This window comes from Mchenga conophoros, linkage group LG5 (assembly GCF_057382185.1).
Source record: "Mchenga conophoros isolate Kocher_MC1m ecotype Shallow Benthic linkage group LG5, M_conophoros_male_GT1.1, whole genome shotgun sequence".
In the NCBI taxonomy this organism is placed as follows: domain Eukaryota; kingdom Metazoa; phylum Chordata; class Actinopteri; order Cichliformes; family Cichlidae; genus Mchenga; species Mchenga conophoros.
In genome coordinates, this window is record NC_140530.1 from 26,995,362 (window position 1) to 27,016,989 (window position 21,628).

General features: G+C 37.2%; 1 protein-coding gene across 3 annotated transcripts in view; it reads left to right on the forward strand.

Moving 5' to 3' along the window:
• The window catches only part of raly (RALY heterogeneous nuclear ribonucleoprotein), a 119,337-nt gene that overhangs the window by 64,130 nt on the left and 33,579 nt on the right, over nucleotides 1-21,628 (forward strand). For 2 of the 3 annotated variants that reach the window (XM_085274649.1, XM_085274650.1), the window contains exons 2-4: nucleotides 10,823-11,151; nucleotides 16,011-16,080; nucleotides 17,182-17,229. In XM_085274649.1, the coding sequence (XP_085130775.1) occupies nucleotides 10,896-11,151; nucleotides 16,011-16,080; nucleotides 17,182-17,229 (374 nt within the window). In that variant the 5' untranslated portion in view covers nucleotides 10,823-10,895. Of the gene's footprint in view, nucleotides 1-1,850; nucleotides 1,958-10,822; nucleotides 11,152-16,010; nucleotides 16,081-17,181; nucleotides 17,230-21,628 lie in introns of those variants that run through there. The other variant, XM_085274651.1, reaches the window with a different exon arrangement.

The window sequence follows — 21,628 nt, forward strand, 5'->3', positions numbered from 1 at the left end:
CATTTACTGTCTTAACTGTTTGGTGGTTCTTGAAATTTTGTGAGATGTCACCAGAGATTCTGGCATTTCGGGCAAAATAAATTTATATTAAAAAAATCGATTCAGGATTTTAATGAATCGATTTTACATTATTCAAGCCAGAATCGATTTTAATCGATGAATCGATTATAAAAACCCACCCCTATTGTCCACCTCTGCTATACATGCTTTCAAACATTAATTCATTCATGCATTGCATTCAATTCTTTAATTGTGTACTATTTTTTTTTCAGTCATTTTTTAATTTTTTTTTTTTTTGTTCACTTTTCCTGACAATGTTTGACAAGCAATAGATACTGTCTTCTTCCAGTAAGAGTAGAAAAGGCAACAGTGGCACTTTTATTGCACGAAGAAAACCATCAGGTGGGCGGCTGCATTCTTTCTCTAACAAAATGGATTGTGATATGAACTTCACTATACCCTCACTGGAAGACTCAGAGGCCAGTAATGGGTTGTTGTGATCAACTCGACTTGTATGTGGTTTTTGGATGACTGCTGTAAATGTTTAAGATTCTGACTGCAGTGAAGTGTAATGAATCTTGAATGGACTTCATATTCATAGTATATTTATCATCCTCAGGTTATAGTCTAACGAGATACTGTTTCTATAGTAACAGATAAATGGGCTCTCCCTGTTTTCCTTTCTTGCTCTGGACTCCAAAGCCACATTTCTCTGCACAGTTCACCAAATCTCAGTGATTCTACATGAATGCAGCTCGTAGGCTGCTGGGACTTGAAGTGGCATCAGTCACATGGCTCTGTGCTGATCTGTTGGTAAAACAATGGGGGGGAGGTGGCGTTAGGAGAAGGAATGACAAACAAACAGGGCTAAAGAAAGAGACGAAGAAAAATGCAAAAGGGTACAGGTGGAGATGGATGGCTTAAATAGAAAGTGTTGTTTTTATCCTTCACTTCTCAAACTGAAAACTTGAGCTTAACTTACAGTGTTTGGTAAAAAAAGTTATGAGAATTTTAACTTTGTTTTCATTTAAGACTCCATGGTGATTCAAAATTAGAACGTGAAATGTTACATTTTAACCGTGTGAGTGAGTGATGTTTGGCCAGTTCTTCCTTCAAAAAGACTTTTAAAGGCTGTTTTTTAGGGTTAAAATTACACTTGGGTCAAATTAGTTTAAGGTAAGGTAGGGCTAGGCATTTAGCTGTAACGGCAAAGTTCAAAATAAACCAGGTGAGATTAAACATGTATCAAGTACAAAGATGTGAGTTTTTGTTTTATTGTCATTTTTAATAAGCTATTTGCATTTCTTTGAGTTAGGCTCTTAACATGTAATTTTTATGATTTGTTTGTGAATTTCCAGTCTTAATTCCATGCAGATTTGTGTGAAGTGTGAACTGGTGTGTATGTGCAAGTGTGTGTTTTAGCCCAGCCTCTAGCCTCGCTCGGGGGTGCAGCTTGACTCTTCAGTTATACATCAAGCCAAAAACCCAAGTGAAAGTATATGTCTCTGTGCCTTTCAAGGATCTGAGTTTATCCTCACATCCAGCCACAGCTGTTACCTCAAGCAACAATTCTGTGTACATTTGGGGCTGCATGAGTACTTGTGTCACAAGGTCTTGGGCTTTAAGAATGGACTGGGTAGGGAAAAAAACATCTCCAATGAAGGAATTTCAACTAGCTACCAAGGTGGTTTTTTTGTGTCAAAGTTTAACGTGTGGTTCTGCATATGCATCACTACAAATGCACTTGTTTATATTTGAGCTCATGCACTCATCAAATGTTACATTCACCAGATTTAGCTAATCTACTGAAAACATAAAAATAAAAGTGTGTGTGTGTGTGTGTGGTATATATGTTAGAGAGTGAACGAGAGGGAGAGAGTGATGGAAATATTCCTTATGCCTGTGGAACACATCATCCATTCAAGTCCAAACATATATGCGTCCAAGAGAGCGCAAGGTAAGAAAATAATTGCCAGCCTCTGCTTGAAGGTCAAATGTTCAACATATTCAACATGGGTTGTGGCTAATAAATAATGAGCCTAACACTGGTTCGACTTAAACAAACCTTTTCCTGTTATTTAATGGGCACATCTCATACACACCATGACAGTGTATCACCCTGTGTGTGTGTAGGGGGAGTCTTCATTTTACCACATTAGTCCAGTTTTGCCTTGTTATCTCTGACAAACACCCATGTTTCCTTTCCCTTTCCCTCTTTCTCTTTTTCTCACACACTCACACGCACAGAGCAACAAATGCACAAAATAGCTGTATTCACTAAAAAGGGTTAAGACACTGTCCTTGGCAGTTCAAAAAGTTCAGATCCTTCTTTCATACATACCCAATGAGTTGAATACCAGCTCCACCTCAAGTCTTCCCACTGCTGTTTGATAATCATTAACTGTCTAAATCTGTACCATGCTCCTTCGTGGGATGCACTGTATATATGTTTAACTACTGTCTCAGAAATTAGCATAGAATCTGTCATACCGACATACGCAGCTCATGCAGCAGACTCATGTGTGCAATCTTACACCCACCAACTGTATAGGTGGTTAGCTACTAAACAGAAACTTAAAAAAAATAGGACTAATGTGATTAGAGGTGATTTAGATGTCTTGAGTTTGCAATCCTCAGTTACCCAGAAATGAGCTCAACAGCTGTGAGGCATTAACTGCAAATATGCTGGTCACCCTTTATCTTAAACTCTGCCCGAGGGCCTTTCCCTACAGTCTGGCATTATAGCATTATATCCTGGAGTCATTACACGGATGGGTAACTACTGAAGACAGATGAGAGCAGGAGCGATACTGAAATGGGCAATATGAATTGTATTTAAGTTACTTGCAGTATTGTTGTGCATGGCTGTCAAAAACAGATTATACTTTGGTCAAATAATCTATCACTTCCTGTGCAATTATTACTTATTCTCACTGATTTCATTATCCTATTTCTTCCCTTTCTTCAATGTTTTATGCTGCTATCTGTGATTTACTCTTAGGTTTAAGGTTAATATTAGTTTGATAACTGAGACAAAATTGTAACAGTCTTGGGTTTAGTACCTCCTGCTACTGTATCAGCCAGTGGCATCATGAAGAGTTTGATGGTCATTGCAGAACTTCTTGCAACGCAAAAGTCATACACGATTCGTTTTCTGTATACATTATTCTATACATATTTGTACTCATATAATCTTTTGTTAAATGAATCCTTTAAAAGGAGGAGAGCTAAGCTAATCTGCAAGCCTGGCAACTCCAAAGCCCAGATCAGCCGATGGCTAAACTGATGTTCTTCCAAACAACCGATTGGCAGATCTTCTCGAGGGCCGCTGTGTAAACTGCTTTAAACTGCTTTAAACTGCCCATAGTTGCTTCAAACCCAAAAGCCCCTTTGCAGCCTCCGCTTTTTTATGCTATATCTGAATCATGTCATGTCTGTCATTATGATGTCTTATTCTACTGTATGGGGACCTCAATGCCTCAGGCTCTCTTCTTCTATTCTTGAAATTTACTTGGAAAGGTGTAAAGTGATCTCTTGGGAACTGTTTGGACAAAGCTATATCACCAAATAGAAGTTGCTAAATACGGAAATAACAATCCTTTTTGCTTGTTTTCCAGTACTTTTTTTTCATAACCATCATGACAAGTCTCTCTCTTTTATAGAGAAAGAGAGACCTGTTTTCTCTATAATGCAAAGCTCTTGAGATGCAGAAGCCATCTTTATAGTTTTAAAGGTCAATAATGTTTGTGAACGTATCTGAGCTTGAGCCATGGGGCTGACTGTGAGAGTATTGACTGTAAGCCCATAGTGATTCTTTCTATCACAGCATTACCACCTTGGGTTGTGAGCACAGTTTGTCGAAGTAACTCTAATCCCAAATGTGCTGCTGTCTCATCTATTTATCATTATGAAGTGTTTCTCCCTGCTGCCTCCCCTGGTAGTGAAATGACCTTTCCTCACTGTGGGCAGAATCACCCGTCATCTTCCAGACTGAAATTCAACTTTTTATGATATAATTCACATTGTGGTCTCCCTTCCGAGTCACAATTTCTTTCAATTCAAACACACTTCTCTGGCTGATCTTCCTGAAAGCACATCTCTTCCCTTTTTCGGGCGCTTCACATGATCAATATTTGTAAGGCAAGGATTTTGAAACATAACATAATGAACTGGTGATCATTTAGACTGATTTTAAAATTGCATCTAAAGAAGTGTAGGCCTCATTCGTCTAAGTTAAAGTCAGTTTTTATGATGCAACAACAAGAAAGAGACTGGCATCCATGGGAGGATTCTAAGGTGAAAAACAACTGCAGAACAAAAAGAACATTTTTTACTAAGCTCGTGTCACATTTGCCAAAAAAACATCTTGATGATCATCGAGACGCAGACTTCTTGCTGTTGCCTCACAACAAGAAGGTCCTAAGTTTGACTCCACCACCAGGCCGGGGCTTTTCTGTTTGGATGTTCTCCCGGTGTTTGCGTGGGCTCTCTGGCTTCCTCCCACAGTCCATGACATGCAGTTAATGGGGTTAAGTTAATCAGTGATTCTAAATTACCCATAGGTGTGAATGTAAGTGCAAATGTCTCTCTGTGTTAGCCATGTTTCAGGTTGATGACCTGTCCAGAGTGTACTCCATGTCTCGCGGTAGCTGGCATAGATATCAGCCCTCTTGTGACCCTGATAAGGATAAGCAGAAGAGAATACATGGATCCAAAGAGGACTGGACCAAAATCCCTCCCCAGCAGTATGAAAGAGTCAATTATCAAATAAATACTTGAATGCAGTTCTTACTGGGTGGCACAAGTAGTTATTAGAATTTATTCTATGGGCTTTTTCACATAGGGCCTGTTTAAAAATGAAATCATTATTTAAAGAGTGCATTTTGTGTATACTCTAATATTCAAATTTGTTTGATGTAAATGTGATAAATATGCAAAAAAAAAAAAGAAATCAGTATGAGGAAAATACTTTTTCACAGCACTGTATCTACAAAAGTAACATGAATTAAACATGGGTACGCTGAACGAAGCCAAGATCAGCAAACAGGAAATTACATAATGTAGGATGGCCGTGGTGAAATATATGAAATCACGCCATGGATCATACTGTGTATCACTGAGGCCCAAGGGTGACTGCCTTAAAAACCTAATCTTTCAACAGTATTTAACTTGTCAGCTTGTCTCAGACATTTGCCTTGTTATGTTTTATTTGCAGTGGATTTTTTTTCTCATCCATTCCCATACGTTTCCAGTTGTGTCAGAACTATGCTTAATGGTAAAAAAATAATCATTGATATCAGCATCAAGATTTTGATGCATGCAAATTGTGTGTGTGTGTGTGTGTGTGCTAAAATCCTAATTATGATATTTCCAACAGTGCCTGGAGATCGCATTTGTTCCATCATTATAATCACAGCCAATTACCGTATGGTGTTAGCTTTAATTGCTAATCCTGCACACATGGGATCACTGAGAGAAACTGTGTGATTTTTTTAATTTTTTTACAGTTATGTGCGTGCACATGTCCAACTTTGGTATAATTAAACACTCAGGAAATAAAGCTAATTTTAGTGTAAAGCTGGGCTTTTCTCTTGCAAGACTCAGAAGGTGGACATTTTAATGAATGCGCATCGTTGAACCTGGGGAGCTTATCTGCATGTTAATCCTGCACACACAGAGCAGGGAGTAAGTCCATTTCATATTACTGTGGGGTGATTTGACTTCATTGATCTGCACTGGACTTGGCACAAGGTCAGCTTAATCTCGCAGTGTCTGTATCGTTTGCTTTAGAGCACCTACCATGGATGCTTGTTTTTTCTTGAGGTTTTGGGCACTAGGTCAAGCCATGACATGAGTTTTCAGGGAAATAAACAGTGTGTCAAATGTGGTTAATGTCTTATTTCTACAAGATGAAAAGAGTAAAAATTCCAAATATTAATGACAAATAAAAATTTAAATTAACACATTACTTTTTTTAAATAGATCAGCAGTATGTGTATGTGTGTCATTGACACATCATTGAAACAATTGTATTGTTTTGGTCTAAGGTTTATTTGTCTTTTTGATAGCAAGTATGACGCTCTTTTGAAGACTTTTGTGTGCAGAGGAACACAAACTGGCAACAGTGGCAACACTGTGACATCCTTAGAAAATGTAAAATATTCATTTTTGAGAATCTAAATCTGTATTCAAATATTTCTCTTGTTTTTATTACAGTTCGTAATACTGCGCCTCTGCCATTAAAAATGTTATACAATAAAGGAGTTTTGGGAAGAAGTTGGAGCAATGATAAAGGAGATTTTGTCAATTAAACTTGTGATGGATCCCAAACTTTTCCTACTGGGATTATATCCTGTAGGGTGTAACATAGATCATTTTGAAAAAATCTTCATAAACATGGGAATACTACAAGCAAAGAGAGTGATAGCTCTAACGTGGAGGAGTCTTGGCAAACCAAGTATTTCACATTGGTTCAAAGAATTGTCTTTATGTTTACCATTAGAGAAAATTACATATACTCTAAAGATAAACAAGAAATTTTCCAGAAAATTTGGGGGCGCTACATCCAGTATATTTGGAATAAAGATCTATCTGGTTTACTGTGTGAGACAGGGACAGCCTAGCTATTCCCTGTACAGGACCACAACCATATGCTGCAATCTGAAAATTATTCTTTAAAATCTGTCAGAGGTCTCATGGACTCAAGTGCTTTCATTGAATGTACCTTGTGTTTGGTTTATTGTGTAAATTTGTTTGTGCATGTACTTTATATATGTATATATGTAAAACTTTAATAAACATAATGTTGAAAAAAAATGTTATACAACTTAGCTCCATACAGATGTGCTTTGAGCTTTGAGGTTGATTGCTCTGGTCACAAGATTTTCAGAAAACTTGCTTTGACCTTGAGGTCGAAATAACTAAGATTCAAACGGACTTTTACGGCTGAGTGGCAAAGATGCATCCCTGACATGTTATCTTCAGACGTGATCTTAAAAGAACTTTGTTTTCAGAATCACTGCAATAATTAAGGTTGTGATCCAAACTGTTTAAAAAAAAAAAACCAACTATGCCTTGAAGCTCACTTTAGCTTAAAAGCTATTATTGATATTAAAATTAGAGTCAGTTCTCAGATTCATTGGATGCATGTGTCATTGAGCCAAAAAACTCAAACAGAGGATGTTAATTTGCTTAATGAACTTGAGGATAAGCAGAGACATATAATGTGTTTGCATTTTGTTGTTTAATGCTTGATAATGTTGATCCTATGACCCTCATCCAAGTACAGTGAGAGCCTCTTCATAGTGCATTGTGTACATTTTGTATAACCTTTTATGCTAATAAGATGTGTACCAGCACAGGAACACTTGTTATGTACCAGAAAGCTATTTCAGGAATTCTAGGCTATTTCAGTATCTACATACACTGTCAATCAATTATTTTTTTCATCTTCCTTTTGCTGAAAATATACTGTATGACTATAATTATGTTGTTTGTATGCTTTCATGCTGTAGTATGAACTTATTACCAGTTAAATGCCTTGCTAATGGTATTGTGGGATGGATAAGACTATAAACATATTTCTAGTGCCTAAAATTTTTTGTAGTAATTTACATCTGTGGGATGTTGATAAGTTCCTGCAATAGAGTGCAGTAATGCTATATTAATGGCAAACAAAATAAATAAAATCCCAACCTTCACTTCAATTCAGTTCAGTGCAATTTGGCTTTATTTATATTGTGTCAATTCACAACAACAGTTGCCTCTAGGTGCTTTATATTGTTAGGACCTTAACCTTGTTATGTATGCGCAATTCAAAACAGGTCAAAACCTGTTTACATTTACCAAAGTCGTCATTCATTTTTCTTAATGCATTTACCACCCCCCACACACACCCATACACATAAACACACTGGATGTGCTGGATCAACACTATTCTGTTGTCCACTAATTGTGGACCTCTAAAACAAACAAACACACATACACACACATGCACACACAGCCATAAACACACACAGGTCCTCAAGGCCAAGCTCAATTTGATTTATTAGAGTTTCACCAATCAGTTTTAAGACAGCTCTGTCACTGGGAAGGTCAGTGGAGAAAGGACGAGAGATCATCAATGCACACACACACGCGCACATGTACACAAAGGAAGTTGGTTTTACCTGACTTTTTAACCTTTTAACTTTTCTCGAGTTGCAGGTCTGAAACTAAAAAATTGGTTTAATACTCACAAACATGCCCCCCCCCAAACTCACACAGGCACACACACACACACACACACACACACACACACTCAACAGTGCTGAATCATAAAAAAAATCTTGCTTCCTAGAACTCTAACTCATTGCTGGATATTTCTACTGATAGAGAGGAAAGGAGAAGATATACCATGACCAAAGTTATAATTACAGAAAAGTGTACACCAACATATTTATCAGAATTACCTTGTTTTTTTTTAATCACTTGTGCCTCTTTGTGTATTATACAATATGCAGTGGGTGAGGGGTCATTGTTCTAACCAGTATTCCAATGTCCATACAGAAGGTCTAAGATAACTCAAAAGTTTTAAAATCAGGATCCGCGCAGTTTTTTCTAACCTTGATAATTGATGAGTCTGACAAAGCTTTGAATATTTGTATTGTTCTGGTGTTTGGCACGATTTCCAGCCCCCACAGAATTCTTTGAGCTCCTTCGTCTATTATACTTAGCGCTGTTTTCTGTGTACCAAAGTTCTTCTGTTTCATGTCATTGCTGACAGAACAACAAGTTACATTTTTCCATCTCCTGTCTGCTGACTCATCTGTCAGTTTTCACTCCCACTACTCTGCTATCAGTAGTTTACATAAATCACTCACTCATTTGCATGATTCCCTTGGCTTTTTGTAAATGCCAAGTTTATATCTGAATGTCAAGTACAATGAAGCCATGATGAATCAAATTTCAAGTGAGCAATGATCTCCTGGAGCTTTACAGCGGTTTGTGATAGAAGTAGTTAAAAGTTCTTCAATGGTGGATAAGTTACCTGAGATCTCCTCACTTAGGGCTTTGTTTAGGGCTTAAACTCTAACACTGGTTTTGGACACTTTTAACTGGTATGAATCAAATATCAGCAGTTCCTGTTTGCAAAGCAATCATGGGTGTGGAGGACAGTAGAAGTATCAGTACTTTGACTCTAAAGAAAGATTAAAGTGTTCCTAAACTTTTGATTAAGTTTGTTTGGTTTCACATCCTTCCGTGCATGTGCAGTATTTGGACGGGCGGGGGGCATGCACCCCCAAGTTTGTAAATGTGATAAGTCAAGAACAAGGTGACATAAGACTTTCAAACTGATACCATAGGTGAATCCCTGTGGCCTTGAACCCAAGTTTAAGGTCAGAAGTCACATTTCCTGAAAATCCTGTGAACTCAATAAATTGAAAAAATGAATTTAATTTGATACCACAGCTGCATCTAGTTCAAATCCCATGGCCTTGGCCTCAAGATCAGCTTTTCTGAAAATCCACTAGGATTTTCAAAACGCAGGTGCATCTACTAGGAGGCTGAGGGATAACACTGGGAGCTGCCAGTACTTTTATTTTTGCCATCAGCATTTCTCTTCTCTCCCCTTCTTTGTTTTGATGCTTCACTGTCCACACACCTGTTCTGTTTTTCCTCGTTCTTCTTCTGTTACTGATTGATAGTGTTTTTTCTTTGACCCTTTTAATCTTCTTTTATGTTTTAAATGTTTTTTACTTTCCTTATTTATCATTTTTTCCCATCTTTCATGTTACTCATTTATCCAGCTGTTATTAACACAGATAAAAGGAGGAGATCACTTTGTGGAGAGGGTGGTGATTGCTACGTGATGCTTGTTATATTAGTTTTCAAATTCTGCTCTGTCATCGATTTTGGTTGTCTCGTGATAAAACAGCTGCATTTTGGGCCACCATAACTTATTGGATCAGATCAACATTGTTGCTTGTTATCATTGTTTTTCTAGATATTCAGATTAGACTGTAGCTGTTCTTTCCTTTTCACTTATGGAAGTGGTTAGTAATTACATATAATTATAAGTAAATACAATTTTAGTCTCTGTTTTGTGAAAGACTTTATTAGAGGAATGAGAAGAGCTTAGTTACTGCAGTTATTGCTGATCGGCTGTTCTTTCAGTATTTGTTGTATTTATTCTCTTTAATTAATGAATCTATAGGAGAAGAAGAAGACTGAGTGGATTATAGAAAGTGGTTTGAACCTAAAGCAGCATAACTAACAAATGGTTTAGGATCATCTGATCCCGAAATAAAAACAGGCTTCATCAAAGAAGAAATGTTTATACATGTAGATGAATTTTTGCAAAAAAGAACTTTGAATTTTAGAAAATAACCTTTCAAATCCTTGTAATGAGTCATATCATGTGCACCGATGTCTTTAAATCTGTATGAATAATGATCGAGTGCCTGTTTATTCAACAAAGAAAACTAATTTTCTTTCAGTCTAAAATTAAAGGCCCAATTTTTATGACTAATGAAGTAGAAAAGAAGTGGGAGGAGAGGGAAAAAACTTAAGAAGAATTCAGAAAATAATCAGCATAACTAGAGTAATTGGTTGCTATTGTGTGGAGAAATACATACATATACAGCTGTTGTCTGTGTTTTTGATGGGACATCAGTCTACCCTGAATTTAGTGTGTTGAAAAGGAAGAATGTTGGTAAAGAAATAAGCATTTACCTCTTTGCTCAGTTATGAGAATAATTCTTAAATGTCTGTCAGTGAGACTCCTGCAGCTGTCCTCTATTATCTGTCACTGAAACTGAAAATGTATCTTCTCTCTCTCCAGATACTTGTCTGTCTACATTGCTGCCTTCCAATCCATCCATTTGGCACTTACCTCCATCGCCATTCTCTCCAGGATGTCACTGAAGGTACAGACCAGTAATGTGACCAACAAGACAGACCCAAAGTCCATCAATTCACGGGTGTTTATTGGCAACCTGAATACAGCGGTGGTCAAGAAGTCTGATGTTGAGAGCATCTTTTCCAAGTATGGCCGTGTGCTCGGCTGTTCTGTGCACAAGGGCTATGCCTTTGTCCAGTACGCCAGTGAGAGGCATGCCAGGGGAGCTGTGATTGGGGAGAACGGCAGGGTGCTGGCAGGACAAACACTCGGTGAGTTGATGTGAAACAGCATGTGAATTGTAGTTTTACTTAATAAAAAAAGATGAATAAAACTTGACTTTTAGGACTTCCACATTGCGAAAAGACACTGTTGGTCTTTTGGATTAGATATTCAGCTGAAGCTTGTAACCCACAAAAGGATTGATAGATTAATGGCATCAGAATCTACAGTTTTGTTATAATAAAACTAACATCCAGCAGCTCTGACTACAACAAAACTCTCTAACCTGTGACAACCCTTAAGCATCATTACATTCAATTTCCTCTTTAGTCTGTCTGTCTCTCTCTCATATTTTTTTGTTTTTGCTATTGCGGAGGAAAAAACCATATCAGAGGAGCAAAAACAGTTAAGCGGAGTGTGCCTTTAAGCTGCTGGAGTGATTTTCTCCCCCTGCCTGGTCCCCTGGCGAAGCAGGAAGAGACGAACTGTCAGTGAGCTGGTGTGAAGAACTCGACTGGTTTATGCTCAGTCACTGCAGGGCTTCAAGCACATTTCTGTGTGTGTGTGTGTGTGTGTGTGTGTGTGTGTTTATGTGTAATGGAGGATAAAGCTGTGACAGCTAAGGGGTCTCTAAGTGATGCTCTCTGCACCTCTGCAGCTTTTGTGTAGGTGTGCGTGTGTTGCTGTAGAAATCATATAAAAGCCATCTTCTTTTTCTGTACCAAATATCTTTTCATTCTCTTATCCTGTCTGTTTCCCCCTCTCTGAGACACTTTTTAAACATGGCCACTACCTTAGGGATTCAGTTTCCTTTTTAACAGAAGACTCAAACAATGCATCCAATGACATGAAGACAGTTTATTTTGAAACTGTCAAAAGACAAACTCTGCTAACAGACTGCTTGAAAAAATAGAGTCATAAAAAAGCAAAAAAATGTGCAATACAGCAGAAAAAAGAAAATCATCATAAGAAGAATCATGCAATTTTCAGACACAGTAAAATTAACAGTTCACCTGTAATACGACCACTCACTAGAATGGGTTTCAGGAGACTTGGGCAGCCTGAGGTCTACAAAACAAGCTGTAGTCCTCGAATTCTTAAATCATATGAATTTCCAAATATTTTCCAAATATGACAATATTCCTGAATCATGGTCAGTAACATCACAAAATCAGTTATGCAGCAATTAAAAATGCCCCATGAGGTTTGCTTTTGTACATTTTAACACACGTGCAACATGTTTGTCAGTTATCAAAACCATTCGTATTTAAATTCATGGGGAACATACGTATATACATATACATATTATATACCTATGTGGTATGTGACTTTTGTTGCTATGATGCCAGGTCTCTCTTGGAAATAAGATTTTTAATCTCAATGAGATTTTTTACCTGGATAAATAAAGGATTAATAAAAACATGAAGTATATTGCACTCATCCTGTTTGTTTCCAACTATTTAAATGTTAAATTAAAAAAAGTAAATCAATAAGCAGAATATAGAATTTGGCTGATATATGTAGCTGCCATAACTTTGCTTATAGCTAACTTTATCTGCACAGTATTAGTTAGTTTGTAAGAATTAAAAACAAATTATAATAAATAAACTCTATAAAAATAATCAGCATGGATTACTTCACATATGCAGGCATAACCACATATTATTATTACAAAAATTTATGTATAATTATGTCGTCCGAAAGTGTTTTCATAAAATCTGGTGTCACCTTTCTCTTCTCAGTCTAGTCCAGCGAGGTAGGGAGGAATCAGTAAGCTGGTTTAATACTCACCTAAGGCACAAAGAGTACTGTACAAGGTATTTGCCTCAGTGTTGTCCTCAAACTTCTGTAAACACTGTAAAACATGAGAAAAAACCCAGCATGTTGTGTCATCAAACTAATATTTTGACCTTTTGCTTTAGATAAAAAGACAAAGTTAGTGCTCCACCCAACGTTATCATATCAGCTGAGAGTAGTATTGATTCATAAACCACTATTCTAACAAACTACTAATTTTAATGCGCTGATCAGCTGACATGAGGTGTTTTTACAGACTGAAATGACTTGCTCCTCAAAGGGGCATTGTGTGTGTGTGTGTGTGTGTGTGTGTGTGTGTGTGTGTGCTTGTGTTTCCCTTACAGGCTTCCTCTTTAAATAGCAGGACCTACAGGTAAAGTCAGTGAGGCATATGGAGCAGCAGGTAAACTGTGTGTGTGCGTGCGTGTGTGCGTGCTTGCACAGTTTTTCACTAGGTCATAGAGGGGAGGGTATGTGTGTTTGTGTGTTTCCTGCAAACCAATGGACTCCAACCATTTTCACACCTGGCTGGAGTCACAGTTCTGGATCACTGCCTCAAACTCACACACACACTCACACACACACACACAGGCACGTGCACACTCTCCTTCACGGTGAAGTTAAAAGGCTTGAATCTGTAGCCTCTGGTTGCTGAAAACTCACTTTCCGTCCTCATCCTCGCTCCATCCTGTTATTATCCTCAGTGGATGCTTTTTCTTCATCTTTCTTCATCTCTGTCTTCATCTTTCAACATTTCTAAGATAAAAACAATTGTCTGCGAAATTTAGTAACTCCGTGTTTTCCATCACTGTAAAATGTACAGGTTTGTTTTAGGCGATAAGACCTCATGTAAGTTCAGAAATGTTACATCTGCCTTCGTAGTATTTGCTACAATTTGCTTATCCGTCAACTTCAAATCCTTTTATATACATTTCAACTTGTGGTGATGTCTTTATGCTTCAAGTGCTGCCTGCACTACATAAAATTTAACAAGACAGGAGCATCACCTTATATTCAAGCAGAGGAGGATTTAAGGGGGGCTGGTATTGGATGACTAGCATCAGCTGCTTTTTTTAGTAGCTCACAGGCACTGGCTCATTAGCAGTTTGTTGATTAACAATCATACTCAAACAGATGAACAGAACGGCCAGTATGAGCTTAGACTGTTTGCTCTCCTAAAATGCTCGTGTCACCAGCGTTTCCGGTTGCTTCCTCTGTAACCAGCCCAAACAGCTCTCCATGTAACATTTTGTTTCTGCCTTAACTCACACTGCATTACAATAATGTTATTAAAACTACAATATTATTACATATTGTTTTATCTGATTCTTTATTTAATATTTCTGATTTTAGCAACGTGCTATGTATCCTCTCCTTGTAGTCAAATACGATCACAAACTAGTGCTAGTAGTTTTGCAGAATTGAGATCACAATATTATTGATTTATTACTAATTTAGCTTAAGCAACAGCAATTTTAAACTAGCCGGTTTTCAGCAACTTTTAATTTATTTTATATTTGAGTGTATTTTACTGCTTTACTGCATTTGTCTGAATTTTTACTTCAGTAAACTTTACAATCTAAAGATACTTTGGAGAGTGAAAAAACCCACGTGAACACTGCACATCAAACCTGAAGAGGTATTTTCCCAAGTTGCCAGTAATTTTTGCTTGGAAATATCTAAATATCTCACTAATTTGTGAGAGGCTGCAGTATCAGTGCTTGAGTCCGAGTTCTGGGTTCCAGTCTGATACAAATCTGCTGAACCTTTTTCGTCTGTATGGAGTTTGTTTCCTCCAGTTTTGTAAGGCTTTCATAGAGATGCTCTGGTTTACTCCTACAACTAGAAAGTAAATGCTGTTCTGTGATAGACTGGTGAGCTGTGGTGCTCCGTGACCCACTGCATGCTGGAATTGACTCTGGTGCTCTGGTGACCTTGAACCATGAAGTGATTTAGAAATGGATGGATGGTGATTCATCAGTGCAAGTTCTGTTTTCCCCCTCTGTTAGCAGACTAGCCATTAACCATCTACCCATGCTGGGTGGAACTAAAGCAAATGAGCTCTAATATTCTGTTAAATTTAAGACCACAACGTAGGAATCAGCTCATGACATTTTCATCATTCATAATGACAGATCCTTTGTTTTCCTTTCACTGTGTAATTAACAACACAAATTTGAACCAAAAAAAAGAAAACCTTCTCAACGAACTGTCTTTAATAATCTTACAGTGAGGACGCTTTGTTCTTAGTTTCTCTACTATTTCCCCCCCCAATTCATTCAAATCATTTTGCCTCCTGAAAACATACATATTCCATTAATCCTAACTTGGTGTAATTAAGTTTTCATACTTTAGTTGATCATAATTACTATTGCAGTATTTACAAAACATTAGAAGAACACAACAATTATTTCAGGACTTGAGGGGAGAAAAGTGATTTACAGATTATAGTTGTTGCCTCAAAGGAAGATGATACTGGGTTAAAACATGCTTTCCAAGGTTTGTTTGGTTGTCAGTCTGTCTTTGTTAGACCTATGGTTGACAGACAACCTCTTCAGGGTATAGCCTGCTTTTATCCCAGTCAGCTGAAATCAGGCCCTCCACGTCTTTAACTGGATGTCTGATTCAGAAAGTTTGCTGACAGTTTCTTTCTTTTTTCATTTTCTTTCATTTTATTTGGCCTACAAAGCAGCTACATATATTTTTAATTGCTTCTACAACCATGTAATTATTGTAGAGCATGTACTTTGGATGTACTGTTATATTCCTTTTTGACATAAGAGAATGAGCGAAGTAACAAACACAGCTGAGGGGTTAGTTTCTTGTTTTTTTCCCCTCCCCTTCTGCACAGTAAGGGGAACTGACCTAACAGCTGGCACTGTTATTGTTGTAAAATAGCTCAACAGCTACCTCTAGTGGAAGTTACAAGATAACACAGGAACTGTCTTAGATCTAAGTTAAAGGCACAGTTAAAGGTACAGATAGGGTTACTGTTTTGTGATCTAGCTAAAATACTTTTTAATGATCGATTAATATAATTTTATTTGGTAGTTAACAGAGTGTTTGTTCTTTTTTATATATATAAATATATATATATATATATATATTCCAGATATCAACATGGCGGGAGAGCCAAAGCCCAGACCCAAAGGCCTGAAACGATCAGCAGCTTCTCTCTACAGGTACACACTGCTATTTATCAGACTTATTGATTATTTGATTAATGTGTCACTCAAATTCCTAAGCAGCTCTTTGAGTGTTTCGGGAACTTGCTAAAAAGCTTCTTTTTAAGGCCAAGGGATTGATTAGGAAGCCTGGCAGAGAGTAATGTGACCACAAACGGTATTACTACATAAACAAATGCACACACACACACACACACACACACACAAGGAAAGTTGTAGTATAGCATCAAAACCACCTACAATGCATAATAACAATTTTCCTTGTGGGATCAATAAAGTTTCTATCTATCAATTTGTAATAAACCCACAGCAGACCTCAGGCCTTTCAGCACTTTATTCACAGTTGCTTGTTTACACACTGGCTGCAGCTGTTCAGCTCACAGCCACATACTCCAACAACAACAACACTCAGGACCCAGCACAGCCTCACAGCCTTTTAATACAGGTGCGGCGTGATAACTAATGGCGCTCAGGTGTGTCCGCCTCACCGCAGAATATCAACCGACCACGCCCTGCCGCACTATCTATAAAGAAGTAATGAGGACTAAGAAATCCTTATTAAAGTCTGTTCTGAATGATTTTATTTTATAGTCTTTTCTTTATATTTAAATTGGTGCAGAGTCATGTTGTACGTCACTCTACCATTTAAACCTGTCATTGTCTGAATACTAATGTAGGCTCATAGCTACCAACTGTCATACTGTGACGCTGGTCATTTTTAGTGATAAAAGGAACAGGTTTATTTTTCGACCTGCTGCTCTTCACTCTGCTTCTCAGGACATGCTAACAGACTGTGGATGCTAACAGTAATTTTAAAATATGTGTCATAAATGCACTCTTGGCCTCTACCAGTCTGTTTGAAGATCTATTGTCTCTTGTTTTATCTCTGGTTTGAGTACCTTTTGTCTGTTTTTCTGGTTTCTTTCCCACACAGATTGTAACTATTTTATACACTCTTATTTTTCATTTGTATTTTTAACTATAAACTGCATTGAAAACCTTTTTTTTGTCATATTATGGTGCTTTATATGCAGTTTCATGCTCGTGTAATGAAAAATACTCTATGACTCTATGTTGTGCTGTGCTTTTTCTACCCAGCGGCTATGAGTTTGATTATGACTACTACAGAGAAGACTTCTATGACAGGTAACACATGGACTGTTTTCAGCTGTCAGCAACAGGTTAATCATGATAACCCATTTAGGTAACACATGGACATCTCTATCCAGCAGTAACAGAGAAAGTATGGTTTTTAGGCCTTTTATTGGTTTCCAGTTGCAGATATATATATATATATATATATATATATATATATATATATATATATATATATATATATAAAAGAAAAGAAATTTGTAAAGGTGAAAATATTGGGTTGGATATTTTGATCTATAAAAAAAATGCCATAAATTTGAAAAAGTTACAGTATATCACTTGTTTCATTATTTTACAGTTCCCAGTTTCTTCCCAATAACCGTGACCACCCTTTACTTATCCAATAACACAGTCCCACCCCCCCACCCCCCATCTATTAACCACCACTTTGCAATACCAAATTCTATGTGTCATAACCCAAATTGTATATACATAACACTATTATTTACATATTTACTTTTTAACAGCGGATTGTATATTTGCACATTTTATATTTTTTTTCTGTTAATACTGTTGATACGTATATACTGCTGCAGAATTGTGCTTCAATAAATTATTTCTAAAAATTTGATTTCACATATGTCAGCCTAACAATTTAAGAACCATAAGGTGTGATCTAAAGTTTTTGACTTTAACGTAACTGATTTAAATCAGCTTTCCCATTAAGATTTTCCAGTTATACACTACTTTCAACTATTTTTAGCTATTGTTATTTTTAGATCATTCCCTTCATGACCGCTTGCTCTTCCGTGTCTGCAATTTCACTCTGGACAAACATCAACTTCTGTTTCAAATGAACACAAATTACGTGTGGAGGATCTTTCTGATGATGATAGTTCGGTTTCTGGCTTTGACCCAGATGTTTTCAGCAGATTTTATTATTGGAGGCCTCCAGGCTGAGACTGTCAAAGCAGAGTTCTAATACTCAGCAGAAATGACCTGTGTGCCAGCACATTGAAAATTCAGGACTTTTTTCACCATACCGTTTGCTCATCATCTGTCTTACATACCAGTTTTTGCATCCCAGAGAGTTCTCCTTGTCCCTAAAATAAAAAGTCAAAGCTAAAGTCTTGATGTTGGAATTTCATATAAAAGAACCAGAACATCTCCTAATGACGAGCCACTACTGAAAATGCAAAAATGCACGCCTTACTTCACATCACAGAGTCCAAATGCTGTGATAATGGTTAAACAAGGTCTTTTCTCACCGTTTCATGTGCTGGGTCGGATCTCATTTAGTGGGAACAGTGGGGACTTTTATACTTACTGATGAACTGCAGCTTTTTTGAAGAGACTGATTTATATTACGGTGCCCACTGTGGAGGCTGTCACAAATCCTTACAGCAGCAAGATTCTATGAGCTGATATTTATGACAGCAAAACTTGACAGTTGATCAGATTTAATGCTAACACAGCAGGAAGACTAACAGTATCTTTCATCATAGTGATAAGATCTACAAGATTTCAGACAGAATCTTTCAACACAATATTTTCCTCCTTAAGAGCATTTTTTTCTTTTTCTTTTTTTTTGTACCTTTCTTTCAATAAGTCTTATCAGAGAAACATCTGGTTGAATTTAGACAATTTGAATTGACCTCTGCAGTCATGTCACAGTGTGGTAACTATTACTGCTCTGACAAGACCAGGTGAAAGTCATCATCAAAGGCATTGCAGTTGTGGTTAAAAGAAAAATAACTTCATCTGTACACCAGGAATTCCTCAGACTCTAAGCTAATTGTTGTTCCAGTCATGTATGTCTGAAATGATTTTATTCATTAGTGTTAAGGCCTTCAAAATAAAATTTTTACATATTTTTGTTTGGTTTTGCTGCTTTTTTCTTGTTGAAAAGAATAAATAAAGTTTTAGGGGGAAAAAATAAAATTTGGAATAGGCAAGATAAGTCACAAAAAAAAAAAAAAACTGGAACCTTTTTTCATTTTATTGAAGAGTCTGAGCAATCACTTTCAGTCCACCCTGGAAAAAAGTGAATGTAAGTGATAACAACCTCTTTAAAAGTTATTTGGAGGCAGGTATTCCATTTAAGGAAATAAAATTTAAAGTGTGGGTTGTAGAGATGGCCCTTGATGTGTCTGCTGTATTTGATCTGGTGTGAACCATCCCCAATCTCAATTTCCAAAGGACATTAAAGGAAGAATTGTTCTTGACATGCAAGAAATTTAATACTGTTATTATTCGCCTACTCACATCAAAAGCACAATAAATAATCCTAAAAGACATGAGAAACAGCTAAAATAAAAAAAATAAAAAAGCAGAAACCTCTACAATTTGCAAAAAAACCCCAACTTCTTTCTTGTTTTTGTGTTTTTTAAGCTTTAAAATAAAGGATACCACGAGTGAAAGATATATCAGTTTTACAAAGACTAAAGGTTCCACAACACTTCAAGACAAAAATAAAAAAATGAAGTGCACACCATTAACGAAACTTCATCGGAGCTGTTGTACTTCATTTGCTACCTCAAGGCTTCCACGCCATATAATGGCTGAAGGTGGTGATGGTGAAGCTGTTTGTGACCTGACGTTTGGGATAGTTTCATGATGCACCAAGACAGAAAAAGAAAGAAAGAAAAACAAAGCACACAGGAAAAAAGAAGAAAAATTGATCTGTTGATGATCTGACTCCAGATATGTCCTAGAGAGGAAAGCTTTAAAAGGATATGCCAGAAATAGTGATGAATTGAAATACTTTTTTGGAAGGGAAATGGTCTAAAATTCCTTCTTGTCATTTTTCACGGTTCTGCAAACAGCATCAGGAAAAATCCTTTGAAAGTCCTTTGAAAGTGGTGGCTGCTAAACTAGGTTCTGTTCTATGAATCACTAAATTGAAGGGTTCATATATTTTTTTCCAGACTTTACTGAGTGATGACGAAACTGCATTAAAAGGCACGAAAATTACAGCCGTTCGCGTGTAATGACACTGTATTTACATATAATTGTGACAATATGAGATCAGACCATATTAAGCATATTCACTAATCTTAGTAACTCAGCAAGCAGGGAGGCTTTTCCTCTTTCAACTTTCAACAACTACATGTGTGAGCAGAACAGAAAACAGAAGTTGCTTGGTGAGAAGAATCTATGATAATGCATCCAGATGACACTAGATGTTAAAATAGTATCTGTATCCAATCTTTGCATTTACCCAGAGGAAAGAAAATCACTAAAACAACAGGGGGTTATTCGGTGTCATTATATGTTGAGGTTTTTGAAGCTTGTGGTACCAAGCATTCGTGTTTCAAGATGGTCATGCTAACAGTTTGAAATACAAAAGTCTAATGGAGTGAAGTGGGGGTAATTGAGGTTTCTCCGTCTCCCAGAGAAGAAGACCAGTTGCGTTTATTAATCCTCTTATACATCACAATTCCACTAAAGTTTACCTCTAAACAAAGAGTGAACTGAGAATTTTGCTCTCAGGGGTGTTTGAACACATGGCTAAAATGTGGGCTAGTGTGGGATGCTTGCCTTGGGATGCTTCCTGTAACCCATGCAAACCCTTTCTTTCACTATTTGGGTGACAGAAAAAGATATGTTTGCCTTTCTGTAAAAGTTACCGCACACCACTGCTGTTTAGTGTCAGATTATCCCAATAGAGCAATTCGCTCTTAGAGTACATGCTTACTTGTGGTTCTTGGAGCTGCTAGAAGCATAATGGAAAGTATAGCCTACAGCTATTATAATTTTCTTTCTTTAAAAGGCAAGCCTGAAAGCCTGTGGAGCAGTTCATAATTTGGGTTCAGATACCAGACACCTTCCGCGTTAAACTTTGTTTTTTTATTAAAGCTTATGGTTAGGTCAGCTAGCCCTGAGCCATCCCTTAGTTATGCTGCTATAGGCTTTGGCTCCTGGTGGACTTGATCCATGATGCACTAAGCATTTCTTCCCCTCTTGCCTGTATATACTTGCATTACATTTATATGTTATGGCTGCATGTCATGTCACAGCAGATGGCTGGGTTAGGGCCCTGTCTGTGACTGTTGGAGGTCACTTTCTGTGAGAAGGGAGATCTTCTTTGCCAGTATTGCCAAGTGCATGCTCATAAGGACTTTTCAGATAGTTTCCATCTAACGTTGTGGGATCTTTACATTGTGATTTGAAATGCCTTAACACAGCTGTTATTGTGAATTGGTGCTACATTATATATTGGCATGTATTCCTTTATCCATACAATTTCCACTTCTAATAATCACCCACACAGTTTCAAATTTGTCAAGTAATATCAAATTTCCACCCCTTCAAAGGCTGACTGCTTTCACCCCATCTCCAGTTTAGAGAATTGAAATCAGCTAAGACAGCTTGTGAAGCATTGGGTTTGAATTCATTTGTGTAAAACTATAAAGAAGGTAAACCTCAAAGCAGCACGAGTCAGCTGATT